Raw genomic sequence first — 21,329 nt, 5'->3', positions numbered from 1 at the left:
GCTAGCTCACTACAGTGTCCCTGAAGTTCATTAGCGTAAAATACCTATTTCATCCAGTATTTTAATCACTGTCATATGATGCTTTGTGCTATTAAATGGTTGCTGTATTTCTCAGTAGTATTGGCCAGCATGAACTCCTGGTTTTGCATATCTTTGTAATTGTGACCTTTTAATATTCTAGGTATTTATTTGTAAAACTCTTTCAGTAACTGGAGCATAAAAATGTAAAATATCATATATGAATTTATGAAAAATGCTGTGAAATTATTGAGAACAAACAGTTATTCTTATTGTGTGCATATTTTTCCCATCGAAGGTTCATAACAGTCCCCACTGTTATGGTTCTGTATATACTTGTCAGAGGTCCGTCAGCTTATTTTTTTCAAACCAGGAAGAAATAATTATTTCAGGCCATGAAGTAAGAAAAAAGGGAATCAGGTAAGTGTTCTAATGGTGGGGTTTGGTGTTTTATTGCAAAAAGATGATGTGGAGTTAGAGAAATTGATGCTTTTTACACCATCCAAATAAAATAATTCGATCTATGTCTGTATTGATCCTTTGCTGTTCTATATTGGGGCTGACAGAGCTCTAGTGTGAGCAGATGTAACAGTACTGATGTAATACCTGAGAGAGAATAGCACACACTCCACACATTAACCCTGTGTTCAGCTTCTCAGCTGTAACCTAACAATTATTCATTACTACTTTGTACAGGTAAGGTATGTGTCAGGCAGCCCTAGCTAATCCTTGGTGCATCCTGATACCATTTTGAACAAGACAGTCATTGTTTATTCTTGGTAGCTATAGCTAGTACAAGACACGATCTTCTTCCAGATGAGTCTGAATTGGTTAAAACAAAGATTCTAAGCCCCTTTGAGGCACAAACTTCACAAAATTTCTCTGAGATACATCAACCCCCAAAATTTACCTTTTTTTTTCCTTTTTTTTTTTTTTTTAATAAGTAAAAAGATGAGCTCAAGGCTATCAGAATTTTATTTTACTAGCTGATAAATTACAGAAAATTTAGAGAGTTAAGGTGGTTTTGTGGATGTTAGTGTCTGAAACTGATAACTACAGTGATACCATTCAACCCAACAGAAACAACTTTGGAAGACTAGCATTAGATCTGTGCTTATTATTGTCCAGTGGTCTTTGATCAAGGGAGGAAGAGATACAACTTTTTTGTCAATAGTATTTTCTGTACTGTAAGTTTCTCCATTTGCAGATGTCTAACCCAGTGATGACCCGGTGCCCAGAAGGTCATAACATCAAACAGCTCCTTGCCCAGTGCAGCATGCTCGTGAAGTCAAGTATTCCTCAGTGTGCTGAACTGGGCTTTGAAAGTGAAGATTCACTATTCTTTCAGGCTTATAATTGGTACAACAAATAGGTGTATACAACAGAAAAGCATTCATTTTTGATGGTTGATATAGAGAAGTAAACAGAAGAAAAGATAATAAAAACATGATGAAGAATTGAATGGAGTGACTGCATACACCAGGGAAAAGGGGTTTAGTGAGTTAGGTGGTGATGTTTTATGTGGTATTTTTCTAGCAAGAACCTCATCTCATCTGAGATCTTTGAAGCAGACAATTTTTTTCCAGATTAATGTTGCCTCAGACAGTTGGAAATGCTTTTCTTGAGAGACTGGCTGACTATATTCTGGTGAAGACTACCTTTGGTTTTTCTCTGGCTTGGGATGGAAACTCTGGTATTTATATTAAGCTGACAGAAGATCATAAGAGAAAACCTTGTGGCCTTTGTGGAAATTTTAATGGCAATAAATATGATGACCTGATACTGCAAAATAGTAAGTAAATAGCTTACCGTTAACTTGTGTGAACAACTTCTATGTTAACTTTAAATATAATGCTGTTTAAATATAATGGTGTAAAAAGGCAGAGTCCTTTTTCAGTTATTTCAGTAAAATAGTGTATCTGCTCTACTTTTGCTTCTCCTTATCATTTAAAATTCAAATGGAAAAGGTTCTAGTTCAAAAAATAATCTATATGTGCATTTAAGCGTTTTCTTGCTCAACAAAGCACTTGGGGTATGTTTATCTTAGCTGATGAAAGTGCCTTCAAATAATCAATAAATAAACAAATGTTTGTGGTTTTATCTGTTTAAAGATGAAGGGAAAAGCACCATCTCAAGTCATTCTTTTATATCAGCATCATAAAAATACTAGTTGAAATCTGTAAATTTCTGAACTGTTGCCAGGGAGTTCCTTGTATCTCCTTGTTGGTATGGTGTCCTATGGTCCTCCAACTATGCTGTAGAATGAGGAGCTGCCCAATGCTGTGTCTGAGGCAGAGAGGAGTTAAACTCGTATTCTGTAGTCCATGAAGGGAATACTCCATAGGGACTTTTTTCCTACTTGCAACTAATGTGAGAAAAAAGAAAAAGAACAAGTTTGAGAATATGACTAATATTTTTCTCAGTCTCTTATAAAAACAAGACAGGACTATTTTATTGTTACCATTAACTGCAAGGAGAACTTAGTCCCAAGGCTCTCCTTGTTCTTAAGTCTCAAATGTTGTCTCATTAACTTTTTTCACCATTTTTTATGGTTGATAGTGGAGGTTTTTAACTTTCTTAGTGAAGGAAGACTCAGTGTACATATCTTTGCATAATCTTTAAAAATCTGCCCAGTATAAATTTCTCATACTTCTTCTGCAATGAGAGCAATAAGTTTTGTGCATTAACTTCTGCACACCAGACTATGGTATGTTTAATAACCAGTTTAAACTGATGATGTTTAATAATAAAGAAAAATGGTATTTGGTGGAATTAATGAATTCACATGACCTCTAAAAAATAGTAATTTCAGGATCTTTAAATATATTATCTGTTGCAAAAGACTTGCAGTTCTTACCTTACTTCATTTTCAGAGCTACATTTCTCTGCCATCATCATTCCTTCTTGTTTTTTTTCTTTATCAGAAATGATAGCATTATTGTAGCATACAATTGAGAGCCACATGAATCGTGTTAACCTTGAGCCAGTTGTATCACATGGTGCCTTGCCTCTGCAAATACAAAGCATGAAGTCCTGAGGTCTTCAAAAGAATACATTGCTAATTCAAATTACTTCCAAACTGCAACATTTTTCTAAGAGTTTCCAAATCTTATCAATCATTTGATATGATGATTTATCTCTTCCAGCTAAACTACTTCCCCCAGTATAAAGGAAGCTCTTACATCTATCCTGAGTCTTCCAGAGTCCAAATGCTCTTTATATGTAATGCTCAAATAAGTGAGTTGCTGAGAGGCACATAATGCTCCATTTCAAAGCACAGTTTAAAAACAAACTCCTTTTCTGTTTCCTTATCTTAATTTTTAATGCCATCTTTGTATTGTGAGACTGTATCTGTGTACAGAATTGTTTCAAGGACCATGATTTTATTTTGTGGTATTTCTTGAAGACTTAGAAGTTTTTTCAAGCCCTGTTAAAATGTAAATAAAATAATTTTAATGTGTTTGTAGAAGCAGAGCTATGTCAATAGATTTACCTCTAGATCAAACTCCAGCTTTTTATGTTTGGGAAGGGTTTTCTGCGTAAAGAACTACTCTGACAGAGAGGGAGAAATATTTTAAGGCTCTCTGACTCTTAAGTAAAACAGCTGGTTAGGATCTTATCTTTGTTTATTTGTGGAGATCTAAGTATACATATCCGATTAGTATGTTTTGTGGCTTTCCACACTGCAGTGTCCAACTTTGTACTTCTTGTGCTAGAAGTACAGCTAGTAGTACAACTCTGTGAAAAAAACCCTCTAGCTGATTTCATTTCAGTATCCTATCTCCTAACCATTCATAGACGTAGATAGCCATAGCATAGATACTAATTATTATAAGGTTCTTCAAGGTAGAGGCAATATACCCTTTTTAACATAATAAAGAATGTAGAGAAAATGCAATATTTAGTTCTTGCTGCAAATATATGGGAAATTTGGGTCTGTTTCTTTGCTGCCAACCTTCTTGTATGTCCATGTATCTTAACCTGTTGCCATGATTTCTAGTCATGCATCTTGTTTATTAGTTCTCCCAAGCTTATGCTGTGAGGAGAGCTGGGCGTGTTGTGGTATGTTTGTTGTAGGGCTTTTCTGCAGCAAGGGAAAAGTAGGGAGATAATAGCACTAACTGACCTCTGTGAAACATGATGAAAGCCTTAAATGTTTCAAAGAAATGTATTTTGTCTTAAGTATTCAATGCATTACACTTGTATATTTGTTATATTTGTTACACAAGTTATATTTGTTATACAAATATACTTGTACATTTGTTTTATAACGAATATACAGTTTTTATATATTTGTTATAAAATTATCAGTAATGGCACCTACAAAAACCCAAACCAACACCTTGTCATGTGTTTTTTAATGTTTTTATTTAAATGTATTATAAAATGTAATCTGAAATAAAAAAAGAAAAATAACATTTTTCTTCACCATTCATACTCTGAAAACATTTGTAATTGAGATTATAAACACACTGAAAAATGATTAGAAATTTCAAAGACGTCTTTTGTATTTATGTCAACAACTTCTTTTTCATTGTTTTTCTCCCAATGTTTTCATGCAGTAGGTGATTATACAGAAGACATTGCTGAATTTGCAAATAGTTGGGCTGTGCAATCCTCAGGTGATGTAACTTGTGTACCTACTGCCTCAGATTTTTTGAGTCCTTGCTCAGCTAATGGAGAATCCACTGAGGTAAATTAATCATGCTTTATACATATATACATATACCTATATATATTCTTAATATTTGCTGCCTACTGATGGTACAAGAATCTAGCAGTGTACACCATGTTGAAAAAAGTCTTAAATGCATTGAAGCTTTGAGAAAGGAAAGACTCAGGTCAGGGCTGTTGGTAGGGAGTTCTTCATATATTTAGCTTAAAAGTGCAAAGGCTCAGATAGGATGTGCCAAGTGGCACCAGTCTGCTGGCAGAGCTCTTCATTACTACATTAAACTCGGGTTCAGTTTCCAGTCCTGGCATCTTACACCTCATTATTTTGGGAATTGTGAAATACTGCAGAAATAGCATGATCAGCTCCTGCACTGACACAAAGTGCTTCTTTTTCTCATTTCACACTCTTTCATCCCAGATAGTTTAGGAGCAGCATGCCTAGGCAGAGAGGGCAAATTTTAGGAAGAGTAATAAAAGAGATAAACTAATAAATTGAGACTCCAAGATTCTCAAAGTTTAATGGGGATATAAAGGATCCTATATTAGGGAAACAAAACCAAAGAAAATTATGCCTGTTCAGAAAGTATTGGCTAACTGTCATTTACTGATTCTTCTTAATGCACAGGACATATTCCTCAAATGCCAAATATTCCTACAGTTTCCTTTTCTCAGCTGTCATGAAAGTATAGATCCGTATTCTTATATTGCAAGCTGTATGAATGATCTTTGCAGGTAAGGTTGGAGTTCTTGTGTATTTAATTTTGACATATGAAATGAATGCTTATGCTTTTGTGTGAGACCAGAATGGAATAACGCTGAGGGCAGTTAAGAAGAACCAAGTTCAAAATGAAAGAGATGGGCTTTCACAGGGGGTGATTTAGTGTGGAAACAGAGGGCACAGAACCAGCCTGCCGAGGGATATTTTGATTGCTAAGGGCTAACATGTATTCAAGGAAATACTAGAAATAAATGGAAGATAAATCCATGGAGAATAACTAATGACAAAAGATGAACTGCTAATCACAAAAAACCCGAAACCTGTATCTGAAGGGCCCAAACCAAAAATACATGATGATACTACTGAGAAATAACAATATTACTGGAGGAGCTGGACCATCTGTCTGATGCAGTTGGACTGTTTTTTATGAGTAATCACTATGGTTCAATCAAGTAGAATTTTAGCAAAATGGTTTTACATATGTAAATTCAGAGTTGTCAAAAGAAATTCAACTCTCATTTGCTTTGGTGGGAGTCACACCCCCTCAGCTGCTGGCGTTGTATGCAACCTGTTATTTTTCCCTTAGCTCTCCAGATTCCTGATTAGGTTTTGTCATTCAAGTTAAATTTGTAGTCCAGTAATTGAATAGATAACTGAGCAGTGTACCACTTCCTTTGTAGTAAGGTTTTCAAATTAAAAAGTAATTGTCATAAATAGCATGATTTTTACGAGATACTATTATGACCCTCTCAGAGTATTATCAGTTTAATCAAAAACATACAGAAAGGATCTCAAGTTGAAACATAAAGATGTCTCAGTATAATCCATTACAACTTGTTAGTTCATTTTTGATGTATTCTGAGGTACCATAGAGTCAAGATGGAAGACTTTGTATTTGTAGGCAAATATCCAAGGTGCCCTTCCTAATGTTTATGATCTGTACATTGATTTCATTTGGAGAAGAGTTGAGTTCCCTCTATATGGTCTCTTTGTAACTCAGGAGTTTACTGTGGCTTTTGAAGAGTAATGAAAAGCAAATTTTCAAATTTCAAATAGGATATTGAATCAGTACGGTGATGTTAAGAGGGATTGGATTTTTTGTCAAAATGCTGCTGTGTGTTGATGTCAACTGTGTGAATGTTAAAACCCTTGAAGTTTATGTGTCTCATTAATTTAGGCTTATTTTGTTTGTAAAAGAGACCTCTCTTCTTGTGGCTTAGTCAGTTTATGAAGTTTTTTGTGGGGCCATAGTATATGCCAAGTATTCTTTCGACTAAGACCCATTTAATTGGATTAGATAAGGAGAGCTGGAGAGACTGATTACTGTAACAAAGAGTATAGTGCTGTTTGATTTGATAACAGATGTGTTGAAAGCAGAATACAAACACACTATAACATATTTGTAAGACCATTAATTTTGGAAGCATGATCTTGTATGCTGAAAGGCAAACTCAGTTGATCTGTCTCAGTCATGCTTATAACAGAAATGTCATGTTATGAATTGGCATCAAATCCCCCACAGTAAGTGATGTGAGTTGTTGGACTTTCACAGTAACAAAAGGTTGGTGATATTTCACTGTATTGGACTTACATCTGAATACATTCTGAACTTATCTAAACATTAATGAATGTCTCTTTACCTGATCCTGGTAAAAGTGCACTGTAAGCTTCTTCTGTACAGACTAAGGCATTGACTTTGCCCAAGTTGTGTTGTAAATACCTGAGCCTGTCCACAGTATTCAGTGGATAATGCTTCTGGTTCTGAGCACTTCAGCGCAAGGTCAGGAGTCCACCAACAGGGTTCTTCTCACTTAAGTTAACAATCTTACAAGCAATTGGAAATTTGAAGTTCTTGGGTCAGAATGTCTTTTGGCAGTGTAGGTCGGAGTTTCTACATCATGCAAGAGGGAGAGAGCCTGACATGGGGATCTTGAGACTATTGAGTTGTCCGTTGTCTTCAGGAAGAGGTCCTGATTCTCTTTCATCATAAAAAGCATTTTTAATTTTTTTTTTGTTTTTATAATAGATTAGTGGTTTTGCTCATTGTGGTAATATTAAAATGAAACAACTTTTTGTGAGATTGAATGATAAAAACACAACAGTGTATTCAGTACAGCTCGTTCCTTTTTGTATTTTCACTGTGTGCCATTATGACTGAGTGGTGTCAGCTATGTGTGAAATATCCTGTGCAATGTCCCATGGCAGAAATTTATAGATGGGATTTGAGTTCCATGATTACTCTTATTTTATCATTTCAGAGTGGATGATGATGAAACATACTGCAGGGCAGTGACAGAGTACGCTAGAGCATGCTCTCACGCTGGGTCCCCGGTGCGGGACTGGAGGGATGACTTTCCTGCCTGTAGTAAGACTCTTTAATAAAGCATACTATGTGACTTCTGAGATATCACATGTATTAATTTAAAATAATTCCATCTTGCCAACATTTGTCACTACAGGACTCAGACCTGATACTGAAGTTGATCACCAGTTTCACTATTGCTGGCAAACAGTGAAGTCAATGACTTGCTAGAAGAATATTTTAATTCCATTGTGATATGATTTAGATCCATACAAAATTCTTGTTTGTGCAGATTACTAGAAACGTCATGTGTGCTGATAATATTCTAGGACAAAGAACAAACATCTGTGGAGATCTGTTATTACTCCTTGTCCCAGAAGACCTTTCAGCCTCTACTGGCCCTATAACAGAATTAACTTAGTTAATCCAGCTCCTTCTAGTTATCACCACCACCCATCAACTGCAGCTTAGTTATGCAACTCATGCACAGGGCTTTGAACTAGCTGAGATATGAGCGCATATTCCTCTGTCACAGAAATTATAACTTATTTTGGAGGGGTGGTATAAGAATTAGGTAAAGAAAGGCTTAAATACTGTTGAGAGGTTCACCATAGATCATCAGTTAAAACCCCTCCAAAACATCCATTGTACTTTATCTGACTAACTACCTATACCAGAAGCACTGCACAACTGTTTCTTTGACAGAGGGGGGTTTTCCAGCATGGAAAGAAAAAATTACACTTATGTTCAATATACCATGGTTTTTTTTTTTTCTAGCTGAGAAGTGTGAAGACAGCTTTGTTCACCGTGATTGTATCAGTTGTTGTCCACCAACCTGCACATTTGAAAAAGATTGTCTTGGCAGCAACTTGCACTGTTTAGATGGCTGTTACTGTCCAGATGGTAAATACTGTCAATGTTACATGAAAAAATACATGTAAAGCTAGTACCCAACATCATAATAAAGTCTGAATAGACCGTGCTTAAAATTGAATCCTGAAAATACGAATATTGTAAATTCTGCCCTAGCTGTTATTATTGTCACTGTAATTCTTCCTTTTATTGCATGCTAAACATTTCTCTAGAATAGAGGTATGTCAGCTTGCAATACCAGTTACAATCTGGAGCCATTACTAATGCTTCCTACAATAAGATGTTGCATAGATTTAGTCCACTTTATTTGAATTATTCAAAAATCTATAGAAATTTTGCTTAAACAGAATTTGTCTTGCTCTGTACAAGACATCAAACTTTCTGAGATCTGTACTCAACAAAAATTATTGACTAGACTATGAACAGTCCTATTTAGAAGGACTAAAGATAATGAGATTTCAGAATCTTTTCATTTTTGAGTCTGTACAGTTTTACATGCTTAAAGCAGACATTTTTCATAAAGCAACGATTCACAGTGACAACTGCTTTTTAGAGAACTTCACTCTGAGCTCATCACTCTGAGCTCTCTGCACTTGCTGGGCGACTGTTTTTGCTGCTTCTTGTCTAAGGCTGGTGAGATCACCTTCTGGCAGATTTAAATGTCAGATGGGGGAAGAGCAGTGATCTGGAGTTTGTTAGTTTGTTTTTTATCTCATTTATTCACTTCTCTCCCAATAGGTCTCATTATGGAAAATGGAACTTGTATCTCTTTGTCGAATTGTCCTTGTACTTATCATGGAACTGCTTTCCCTGTAGGCTCAAAAATTGAACAAGAATGTAGCAACTGGTATGTGAAAGCCTTTGTGCTTCATCTCCCTGTGACTGCTGTCCATAGTTTAACATCATAGTCACATTTACATTTTAAATAATAGTATCTTGTTTTACAGTCTGAGCCCTGTATATCACTAAAATAAGCAGGCTATTCTATGGAAAGTGGGAATTCAAGGCGTATTAACTCAAACTACTTCTTTTGCTAAAGATCAGAACACTGAAATTCTGTTTTGTGATTTTTCTTTTTAGTATTTGTGTTGGTGGCATTTGGAACTGCACTGATCATGATTGCCCAGGTATTTGTATTTCATTATTCTTTTCTCTCCTCACAACAAAAAGGATAAAGTTTTCAGAAGACAACAGAACCAAATTTGATCCAAGGTTTGGGCTGCTACTTTAAGAAGGAAGATTAGCAGTGGGCTGACTGGAGGGAAGCCTGGCCATACTTATCCTACTTTTTCCCACTTGCAGCCCTACCTCAATGTGCTACATCCACTTCTTGTTTTCTATCTCCTGTTTATGCTCAATGTTCTTTGTCACAGGTGGTGTATTTCTACTGCATGTGCAGTACCTAGGCCAGGTATAAGGGTCTCCTCACTTCTAGGTGCAACTTTAATGCAAGTAATAAGAAATCTATCATTCTGATGCTCAGTGTGCTGCATTTTCTCTCTTGTAACAGCGGTTTATGTTTGGATAATGATTCTTATCTTTAAAGATAGCATGTCTCTCTAATGAGTTACACAGAGGAACATGCAGCAGTCAGGTAGTGAAACTCCCTTGACAGTTCTGTATCTTAGACAAGATTATACTATGAACTGTGTGAGAGAGATATTTGTTTTGCAAATTAAGGATCCCTCTCTTTATGAGGTAGTAAGACTTAACAATTGCTAAGCAAGGCTTGACAATATGGATCTGTAGTGTAAAACAGTTGACACTGAGAACTGCTTCATATGCCTTGTGTGTGTTGCGTGTGCATGTGTGTGTGGGGTTAATTATGACTACTCTAGCCTGGTACTGAATTAATGTTAGTAGCAGGAGCAGGTTAAATGTGCTCCCACAGAGCACCTTCTGCGGTAGCTGCAGCCAAAGTAAATCTAGTTCATGTGCTTTGATGCTTCCCTGTGGCATAAATAAAAGTGCAATAAAGGAGGTTGAGCTGGAGACTTGCTTCAGCAGTGCATTCCTGATTTGAGCTGGAAAAAAAAAAAAAGATGTCCCCTTATGACAGACACCTGCAGCTTTTTCATACCTGTGGTAACAAGCAGTGCCATAGTACCTAGAAGGATGGAGAAAGAAGCTTGTCCTCTTTCCCACTCAGTCGTGGAAAAAGATGCTGAGAGGAAGATTCTAGGATATTTCTGAATTGTAATAAAGGGAAAAATCTCTTGTATTTTAGAGAAATTGTAACTCAAAGGCATCTCACCTAGTTAGAACCAAAAGATGCTGCACATTGGAGTGTGCAATATGAGATGGTATCTGATGGAAATAGGTGTCTCTAGCATACTTTGTTTTTAAATGCCATTATAGCTAGACAGATTAAAGTTAGCCTGGATTATGTTCTTAGAAGTAAGGAGAAAGTTTCTTTTTTATCTCTCTTACATAATTTAAAGAATAATGATACATTCTTATGCAAGTGAACATTCTTGTTTATTCTTTCTCTTTCAAGCTGAGTGCTCCATCACAGGTAGCTCTCATTTCACAACATTTGATGGGCGTCATTTTACCTTTCTTGGGATTTGCCAGTACATTTTGGTAAAAGGCAGTGGGAAAAGCAAATTCACAATCACTTTACAGAAAGCACCTTGTGGACAGGTAAGCCACATTTTTCTTGAAATGTTGAAACAAATGGATCCATCCATATTTCAGGTAATTTTGTGTAAGTTCTACTGTAAACTACTGGTTATTTTTAATAGCAAATATAAACTGAAACAATGTAACAGCTTTTTTTTTAGTAGTGTTTGTATTGCTACAAGTTGTATTGCCCTTTGTAAAATCAACTGCATCTTTAGAGGGTTAAAGTCTAAAGAGTTATTAATTTATGCACATTAAAAAACTATAAACATTTTCAGTTATGGTACCAACAAAGTCTTAGGCTTTGGAAAAGCTTCTGCTGGCAGCACTGAGCAGGTTTAATATACTACTAGTTAGGCAAGAGATTTTTTTTTTTGTATCTTTAGATTTTTATTTGGCACATTATAACATATTTAATTTGTTGAAACAATGCCTTTTAGAAAACTACCAATGAGATAAACCACCACATGTATTTGTTTGAAAGTATTTTGATAGGCGTCCAACAATAGGCTTTAGGAGTAAGGGTGCTTATAAAAAGTACTTATTTGTGAGAGTGGATTTAATGATGCTGTTAGTCACCTAGACTCACAGGAGAAGGGGCTCTGAGATTGTGACTCACAGCTGCCATGTGCTGAGGGCAGGCATGTCTGAACTCATCAGCAGGAAGCAATGCATGGAAGCTGCCCTGCTATGGGGCTGTCTCTTGTTTCCCTTCAAAAGCTAGACTATGAGCTGATGCCTCTGCCTTTTTTGTAAGGACCTTCTTCTTCTGCATAGGTGTTGAGACTACTGTTTCTGCATTTCAGGTGGCCTCAAGCATGGAATGGTTAGTTAGGTAGCCACTGAGAGACAAGGGTGCCACTGGAAACAACTCTTTGCACAACTCTAGGCACCTTGAAAAGTTTTTGGATGAAAACAGAGGGGCCCCTGGGGAGCATAAGACAGTTTAAGCTGATTATATGTCATCTTTTGTCCTGTATTTAGGTTCATAAATTTTACTTGGATTGCATGCTAAAATGATGTAGATAGATATTTATCAATTACTGTAATATAATTCTGGAGAATTTATATCCTTCTGGTCTATAATCAGAGATCATCACTACATTTCTAAATGGGAAGTACCTTCATGTGTGCAAGAGTTTCTTTTTCCTGCGTTGCTGCATTTGTGGTCTGATTGCACCAGCTTGATATAGATGGGATTGGACTCTGGCTCAAACACTGTTTAACCTACCAATGAGCTGTACCCTGGGTGGCCATGCAAGTATGGCATGTTGAACGCAGTAATAGTACTTGGGGACCTCTGTCCACTTACTACTAGACTGCCACGGTAGCTAAAATGTTTAATACTTTGAGTGACAGTTTACAACTGATTTGCCTAATGACAGTTCTGTTGTTTCCTGTCTATACAGATGTTTTTTTCCCCTGTTTGTTTGGTTTTGTTTTCCACGGTAGTATTAATTTCATTGCCTGTTTCTGATGGTGAAACTTGTTTCTACTTAGAACTTTGACCACACCTGCATTGAGTCTATAACACTAGTTCTTGAAGATGATGTGAGGAAGCAAGTAACTCTCACAAGATATGGTCAAGTCCAAACTGTCTCTAATCAAGTTTTTAACCTCAATGGTAAGAAGTGCATAGAGAAGAATTTTACCAGGGTTCAAATTCTGTCTCTCGTATTCTCCAAAACTTTTAAATAATATCTGTCTATGAAAAGGGAATTTCTTCAAACCTAACTTATGAAGTGTACAATCACTTCATAGGACTTTAGTAATAATTATAGAAATGTACTTTGAAAATCTGTGAAACAGTCCTTCATTATGCCTTTATTTCTTTGCATTTCTTATCTTGCATAGTACCTAGAATTTCCACTCATTTTGTTTGTGTTTAGGGGGAAGGAGGTAAGAAAAAGAAGGTGAAGAGAGGTTGGAAATCACCTCAACGCTGATGTTAAGGTCTAGCTTGTTTAAAGCTTTTTAAAATAAATAGCATGGAATAGAATCCCTGTGCTCCATGGGATCTACATGGATATCAGTGCTGACTTATATTGTGATTTCAGACAGGTTACTTCACCTTTTTGAAAAAGATAGTAAAATAAATCGGCCTTAAAAACGTGTTATAAAATTAGGTACTGAAGGTAAAAATAATATTGTTAAATTTTGTAAATTATAGTGAACCAGTTACTGGATTTTTAGTCTCTTTCTGAATAAATAAAGTGGGATTAAAGCCCTTTTCCAGACTCTGGAAGAACAGAGTTTAGGGAGTTCTGTGCTGGTGGTTGCAGCTATGCTCTTTCTTCATTGAATTTTTAAGATCACAGTTCTGCTTTTGGCATTCAAGGCTTCCTATGGCAATGAGTTAAATAGCTTATTATGTCTTCTGTTATGTTGACAGTTCTACTTCCTAATTTCTTTAGTAATTTCATTTTATTTCTTTTGAATCAGTCCCTACTCACTTTCTTGTCTCTCTCCATAGTCTGCAACAAATATAATCTATGACAAATCTTTTGGTGTCACATGCTTGATAATTGTGTGTATCCAGTAAGTCTTATTGACTAAGAACATCCTTAAGCATTTTATCTTCCTTTTCTCAGTTTATGCACCTAAAGATGTATGTGTGCATGCATAGAGGCTGCTTGTGAAGGTAGATCCACTTTTAGCCTACAACTGCAAGTAGCCCGACAATGGTAGCAAATGAATGCTGTGACTGTGAAATTTCCATTTCCTCACATAATGGATTTGCTGGGAAGGAAAGCTGAGAATTTGATAGGGGCTCATACAGTCCAAGTAAGGAGCTATACTGATGTCATATCAATAGAGGTAGAGAGAACCTTCTATCTAAAGATTACACTTCACAGATACCTGTTAATTAATTTTATAATATCCCTGGGGACTAAGAAATGAGCCAGAGTCTTGCATTTGCAGTGTTTTCTTCTAAAATTAAAAAAAAAATAAAAAAGCAAATGTGGTTCCTAGATAACTCACAGGCTCACAGGTACAGAAAGGTGAGACATTTTTTATTGTTGACAGTAATTGCAATTCCTGATTTCTGTTGTTAATGGAAATAAGCTCAGACACAGAGTGGGTATGGATATTTGGCTGATGGTGAGGTTGTACATAGTTTCTCATTTTATTTCTGAGTTTTCAAAATCTTTTTTGTTTAATGGGTAAACCAGTGCAACCTGGATGTTAGATTTCAGTGACTTTGTTTTCTTTTTCTTTTGCTATGTTCAGGGGCTATTGAAATTCAGAATATATCCTCTTTCTTTGTTCAACTGAAAACTAGTTTTGGTTTGAAGATACTCTTTGCTAAAGATGGAGAGAGGATCTATGTTCAAGTTGATGTCAGATGGAAAAGAAGAACATTAGGACTATGTGGAACATACAATGGGAATTTAAGAGATGATTTTCTGTAAGTTGCATGTTGTGTGTTTAGATTGTGTTTAATAACAAGTGAAAAGTTTTGTTGAACATAATCATCAGATTATTTAATTTCATTGACATGCTCAAATGTTATTAAATTAACCCATAAAAAATCTCTTAACTAAAATGGTAGTCACTTTTTAAAATCTGAAAGTCATAAATTCAGGCATTCTAAGATGTTTTGCTAAGTAATTATAGAAAGCTACTGTTTAATTTATAGAAGGTATGGGATGATGATATTGCTTGAATGCACGTTTCCCTTCCTGGATGCTCCCTTGTCTTCAGAGCAAATACATGAGCACTGACAAAAAGAGTGGGTGATACTACTTGTATCATCCTCACATAGTTCAAACTTACTTCTGCTTGATTTTTTTTCCTCCACATCAATTTCCAATGTAAAAAAAAAAGTAATTCTGAACTACAGAAATTTTTTAATTAGAAGGGCACACTTTTCTTATTATTTTGCCTTATTTCCTCCAAAGTTCCTCAAGCTATAATGTCACAAAACTTATCTAGCAATAATAAATGCTTCTGAAATACTTGGTGCAAGCCAGCATCAAAATGCAAACAGCCCCGCTACAGAACACCAAAATTGGCTAACAGGTCATTCCATTTACATACTTTAATAAAGGCCAAATCTCCTCTCATTAATGTCTCCTCCAACTAATTTCAGAGTACTTAAATTAAGCCTAAGTGAAGGCAGACTTTTCATGTAAGATTGTTTTCACATGACTAAAATATTGAGGAAGAAGTTTCACATGCCCTCTGTTCTTTTATACCTCACAGGTGGAAATTCTTCTGGCATGCTGATTGTTCAATGTGACTATACATCTAAGCCTTTTTAATGTACTTGCATCCTCACCCATGTAATCCCTAAGGTCAGCAGGATGCTTGCAATGTTGATCTTTTCCTTTCAGGTCTCCAGCAGGGATGATTGAAGGGACCCCACAACTTCATGCCAACGCATGGAAAGTTTCCTCAGCTTGCTCCGTGCCGATCAATATTCCTGTGGTTGATCCCTGTAACGTTAATCAGCAAAATGGTATGTTTTCACATGGGACACTTTTTGTTTTCTCTGTGAAGAAGTTGCACATACATGTATTTCAACTTCAGGTTTAGATGTCCACTATTTCTCTCTCTTTTTTTTTTTTTCAAAGACCATTTTTTCCATACATATGGCATGTAAAATGAAGCAAGTACTTGATAAATACAAGCTAGCTGATAATTTAGTGCTGGGTGTACTGGCCATGAATACTAAATTTTGCTGTCTAATACACATGCAGAGTGCTAGACAGAATTATGTAAATTATGCCAGTCGAGAGGAAAGATATTTGTAGATGCACGTTTGCAGATCAACAAGAAAGTACAGCAGAAAGTGTTAAGATTAGAAGTCCTGTCTTTGGCTTCTTCAGGCTTGTTGCATTAAAAATTTCCTTATCCTCCATCTATGTTCTCTGAGAAAAACTGAAGCAATAAACTGAGAGCCTTGGATTTGTTCAAATTCCTGAGTAAGGATTTAGTTTTGGCTGGTTGACATGCCTATGGTTTCTGATGAACTTTCACTGTCTCCTTTTTGCATTGATGTCCTTTTCAATTAATGAAGACAATGGGTAGGCTGTAGTGGCCAATTCTGAGAGAATGTAGTCTAATGTTTTTAATGTTTCAGACATAAGACCTTACAAAAGATGTGTGATTTATCCATATTTAGAGCCTGTGGGAGCAAGCCTAGAATAACCCTAAACCTCTAACAATGTGGGGCATTCTCAGACTTTTTATGCCTTCTACATTGTCTGTCTTTTAAAGCAGTATGTCTCAGCTAAGTTAGCTCTTCCCAAGGTCCTTTATACCTCACCTTCAGTTATATGCTGCCTCAGTGAAAATGGAGTTTGACATAAATGTAAGCTGCCTAGAGCAAAGGGTGGACAACATGACCTTCTGAGGGTCCTTTCCAGCCTAAATTTCCCTACAGTTCTGTAATAATCACTGGGAAAAAGCAGTGGAGAATAAAGGGATCCACCCTATGCTACAAGCACAAGCATCTTTTCCAGGTCTATGATGATCTTGATCTGATGAAACTAAAAATCAATGATTGTTTGTTTGTATGTTTACTTATTTTGTCTGGTTAATTTTCAACCAAGTCAAGTTCAGGTCTTGGATCTAGTTTTCTGAGAGACTCTGTAAAATGTGAAATCCTTGTGCCACTGTGTGTATGTGGAAATGAACAGAGAGTCTGAAGGGTAGGGACACTCTTTTAGCAGCAAAAGTGGCTTAAATATGATCCACGCTAGTGGTGTTCCTTAGATATTCCACCACTTGTGATGGTAGTCCACCTCAGTGGTCAGAGGAGGGTTTGCTGGTGCTAGAAAATATATGGCCAACTTGGGATTTGCGTGCCCTGAAGCTCTAGTTTGTAATACTTCCTGAGTCCACACACTAAAAAGTAATGAACACTGTTGATTTTAAAGCTAAATGGAATGTCAAGTACAAAGAAACACATTCCAAGCTTTGAAGGACTCTTCTAACTACTCTTTTGAAATATATTATTTTGGCATTTAAATTTCCTGTACTATTAGAGGAAGGCATAACTGTTTAAGTATAGTTATTTTTATCTTAAGTGAAGTTTATTGTTGAGGGAGTTGCTTATAATATCAGTTTTAAACTATAGAATTTTACAGAAAGACGTATGCAAGGTTTTATTGCACAACTGGCTATATTTGGTTTTAATATTCTGTGCTATTCATTTGACTAACTGTTAAATTAAAATGGATCTGGCTAAAACAATGTCATCTTGTCTTAGCTGAGTATGCATCTCACTGTGATATCATCAATCAAGACGTTTTTGCTCCCTGCCATGCCTACATCAGTCCAGGGTTGTACTACCAGCTGTGCCGCTTTGACGCGTGCAAATGTGGGAGCAGCTGTTTGTGTAATGCTTTGGCTCACTATGCTTACGTCTGTGGCAAGCACGGGGTCATCGTTGACTTCAGATCTCATATTTCTTACTGTGGTGAGTAACATTTCCATAATGGAATATCTTTTGGAAATATCTGAAATTCTACAAATATCATTTGTTCTACAAAATGTACTTGATCTTTTTTCCTGGAAACTAGGATTGTGCCATGGTATAACAATGTACTCAGGGAGAATAATAGCCTTTACATTAGGCATCTGAGTTGGAGCCCCTGAACTGGCTCACGGGGAGTGTCTTCCCTTTCTGTTGGTTACAGAGAGAATTGAAACTTCTTCTTTGAACCCCTAAGTCATATGGAAGCCCCTATTAGGCAGAAGTAGTCAGGGAGTGGCAGGAGTGGGGCTGTTCCCTAAGGGAAGGCAAGCTGGGCTGGGAGGGGCACCCGAGGTTGGGCAGTGATTGCCAAGCAGGATACAGTAATGATTTAAAACAAGACATTTCACAGAATCATAGAATATCCTGAGTTGGAAGGGATCCACAAGAATTATGGAAGTCCAACTCCTGTGTTTCAGTTTCTAAGCCGTACAGTAATGCCTCAGCCTTAACTGGACCATTTTATTTCCCTTGGAAGCCTGAGTTACTAGATAGATGCCCTGTTTAACATATATAAGACACCCACTGCTTACAAAATAGACATTTCCAGTCAAAGAATTGTTTAACACAAAACCACCTGAATCTAAACATTTCTAACTTAAGAAATCAGTAGAACAGCGTATTTTCCTCTTGCTTTTCAACTAAACCCAGTTCAGCAAGACACCATTTTGCTTTGATTTTTTTACACTCCCATGATACTGCTTTGTTTTCTATTTTTCACATATTAAGAGTATGCTGTTCTCCCTTCTCTCTCTCTCCTCCAGCTGTAATGTGTCACAGTGGTATGCTTTATCATCAGTGCTCTTCTTTTTGCAAACACTCCTGTGCTTCACTTTCTATGGCAAATGTCTGTGGTGATGACTGTGCAGAAGGATGTAATTGTCCTGATGGGAAATATTTTGAAGAGTCGGTCAACTTTTGTGTATCAATGTAAGTCATAAGAAAATAGCATATATGAATAGGCACATTTTCCTCTTTCCAGTGAGATTTAAAGCAGCTTTTCTGCTGTTTCCCTCAAGATGTAGACTGCCTAAAGAAGATAGCAAACAATATGTGAAGATTTCATATTCTTTTTACTAATCAATAGCAGGGCCTCATCTGATACTGTGTGTACATACATCTACTGCACTTCAGAGCAGATATATCAAACTGCTTTAGAGAAGAACGATGAAACTTTTTTACTTCATGGGAAAACATTTTCACATGAAAACCTTGTTTTTAATACTTCAGAAAAAAATGAGAAGGAATCTATGTAACAGCGATCCATAAAGTAAAGGGTAGGATGGAAAGAGTGGCTAGGAGTGTCTTTTTTTATGTCTTACAATGCAAACCCCTTAAGTTAAATGGAAGGAAATGATCAATGAGAGGAAATAGTTTTTGTACGTTGTGTACCAAAATTTTACAGCTTACCATCGTGGGTAGTTACTCAGTTCAGACACTGAATTAAAAACTGGAATGGGTATTTATATAAATTTCAAGATTATACAGAGTTATTTCTGTTCATTGCAGCATATATTTTGGAAAGCTCAGTAAAATTCATACTATAGGGATAAAGACTGTCTCAAACTATTAAAGAGTGCAAGGTAACTTGTTAATCACATGTTTTTGCATGGTGTCTAGGTAATTCAGTTGCTACTTTTAACCCATCTGGCTCTTATCACAGACAGAGTTAATGGATTTTGCTGTGAGAATTGCTCTATCCCGTGATTTGGACAATGCTTTGAATGGGAACTACGTGTTGTCATTGTACTCCCATAACTGGGAAGAAAAATTACATTAATGCACAGAAACAGCAAATAAATAATACAGAGATTGAGGAAAATCCTGGCTTTGTTGAAGATGATAGGAATTTTGCCACTGACTTCAGCGCAGTTTGAGTGTCATCATTAAATTTTTGTCTTTCAAAGAAAGATTGAGGATACACACAAGGATTGAGTTAATGAATTATAAGGCCTGCTTATCATAATAGCTTGATAAATGAATGGCCCTTAAATCCCATTTCATCTTGCTTTTGTAGCTAAATGCATGAATATTCTTTTAACAGATCTGCCTGTCATTGTCATTACAAGGGCAAAGCCCTCCAGCCTGGAGAAATCCTCTCTACGCCAACAGGCTCCTGGTAGGTTTGAGTGCCAAGAGTTTTGTCTTTCGTGTATTACAGTTTGGATGCTACTTTAAGAGACCTGAGAATTTTTTACATGTAGAATGAAGGTTTATTGTATTGAGATTTTATTTTAGTTATATGCTTAGTAAAAGGGAGCCTAATATAAATTGGATTATGTACTTGGTTATTTTAACAAGATACCTGGAAAATTCTTTCTCCTTTTGATTTCTATTGTTTGAATTGGGTTGAGTTGTACTATCTTTTTAAACATGGTGGCTACAAAACATTTTCCCGTTGAATAAACATGGGTTTCCTTTTCTTTTCCAGTCAATGTTTGAACGGAACAGTGAAATGTATTGAAGCCAGTACAGAAAATACAGGTCATTTACAGTCTTGTCCCATATTAAAGTTGCACAGAGAAAGATTTTGACATTAAATAGTCATTTGGTTTTCTCCTCATATGTATTTTCATCATGAGATACTTAATGTCACAACTTATTTAAAATAGGCAGTAAAGAGCACAAGTTGTTTTGGTTTTTTTTCTTTTTTTTTGTTTTTCTGTAGCACAAATTGTACTACTAAGTCACTTGGGAAATTAAAAAAGTAAATAATTGCATGTGACTTCTAGATCAATGTGTTCTCATGGGAACACCTATAATTAGGCTCACTATTCACATCTAGGAAGCCTTAAGATCTTGATTTCTAGAAAGTAAATTTTTAATGCATTTCTAATAAATTTAAGAGGGATTTCAATACACTCAAAATTATGCCACTTCTAAAGATTCTTTCTACCTAAGGCATAATTATTCCATCTTTAAGAATGAACTGTGTATCAGATCCAGGGTGCATAGATCCAGATGCTTAATATTATGTTTTGGCCTTTGTTTTTCCATTAGAACAAACATTAATTTTATATCTCTGTAATATAGATTTTGTTATAAATGTCTGTTCAGATTGCATTCTTATGTGTACTGTAATGTAGGCTCACTGTACATTAAAATAAATAGTTTCTGAACAACACCAAATAGAAAACCTTCACTGTAAAAGAGCAGTTGATCTCATCTAACCTGCATTTTGCATTTGAAGTTCATATATGCCCAGACGGAAAAATCTACTATGACTGCAGATCTCCTGTGCCTGGATTACCAGCAGCAGGTGTGAATTGTGGGATCTCTTGTGCAAACCTTGCCATGAACTTCTCCTGTGTCCCCTCTCCACCCTGTGCAAGTGGCTGCATTTGCCCCCCCGGGTAAGCTTTGATGGAGCAGCTTGGAGCACAAGCCAAATACATATTTTCCACAGTTCAACTCTGCTTAGGTTTTTTTTTTCTTTTTAAATTCCAGTGGTATTGCACCTCTAATTTCGAAACTATTGTTCCATAAACACACAGTAACAGTTAAAAGGCCAACTCTTTTTTTGTCTTTAAGAGCCCTTTTCTCCTTTTTGCTGGTGTAAGGCTCCATGCTGTAATCCTGCCTCAGTTGAAGTATCACTGTTTCTCCATGCAGAGACCATGATTCCTCTAACCCATTAG

The 21,329-nt window shown here is 36.2% G+C and overlaps 1 protein-coding gene across 1 annotated transcript in view; it reads left to right on the top strand.

The window, feature by feature from the left end:
* Positions 1-21,329, top strand: part of OTOGL (otogelin like) — a 91,518-nt gene that overhangs the window by 9,246 nt on the left and 60,943 nt on the right. The window contains exons 7-23 of the mRNA XM_018080151.1: positions 317-438; positions 1,605-1,810; positions 4,584-4,711; positions 5,318-5,424; positions 7,669-7,775; positions 8,490-8,615; positions 9,324-9,432; positions 9,666-9,712; positions 11,083-11,228; positions 12,708-12,831; positions 14,439-14,616; positions 15,545-15,669; positions 17,425-17,634; positions 18,456-18,621; positions 19,736-19,810; positions 20,123-20,175; positions 20,882-21,044. Coding sequence (XP_017935640.1) covers positions 317-438; positions 1,605-1,810; positions 4,584-4,711; positions 5,318-5,424; positions 7,669-7,775; positions 8,490-8,615; positions 9,324-9,432; positions 9,666-9,712; positions 11,083-11,228; positions 12,708-12,831; positions 14,439-14,616; positions 15,545-15,669; positions 17,425-17,634; positions 18,456-18,621; positions 19,736-19,810; positions 20,123-20,175; positions 20,882-21,044 — 2,192 coding nt within the window. The remainder of the gene's footprint in view (positions 1-316; positions 439-1,604; positions 1,811-4,583; positions 4,712-5,317; positions 5,425-7,668; positions 7,776-8,489; positions 8,616-9,323; positions 9,433-9,665; positions 9,713-11,082; positions 11,229-12,707; positions 12,832-14,438; positions 14,617-15,544; positions 15,670-17,424; positions 17,635-18,455; positions 18,622-19,735; positions 19,811-20,122; positions 20,176-20,881; positions 21,045-21,329) is intronic.

This window comes from Manacus vitellinus, unplaced genomic scaffold, assembly GCF_001715985.3.
Source record: "Manacus vitellinus isolate BGI_N305 unplaced genomic scaffold, ASM171598v3 scaffold_5_pilon, whole genome shotgun sequence".
In the NCBI taxonomy this organism is placed as follows: domain Eukaryota; kingdom Metazoa; phylum Chordata; class Aves; order Passeriformes; family Pipridae; genus Manacus; species Manacus vitellinus.
The sequence above is the reverse complement of the archived record's forward strand: the minus strand, read 5'-3'. Positions and strand labels throughout refer to the sequence as shown.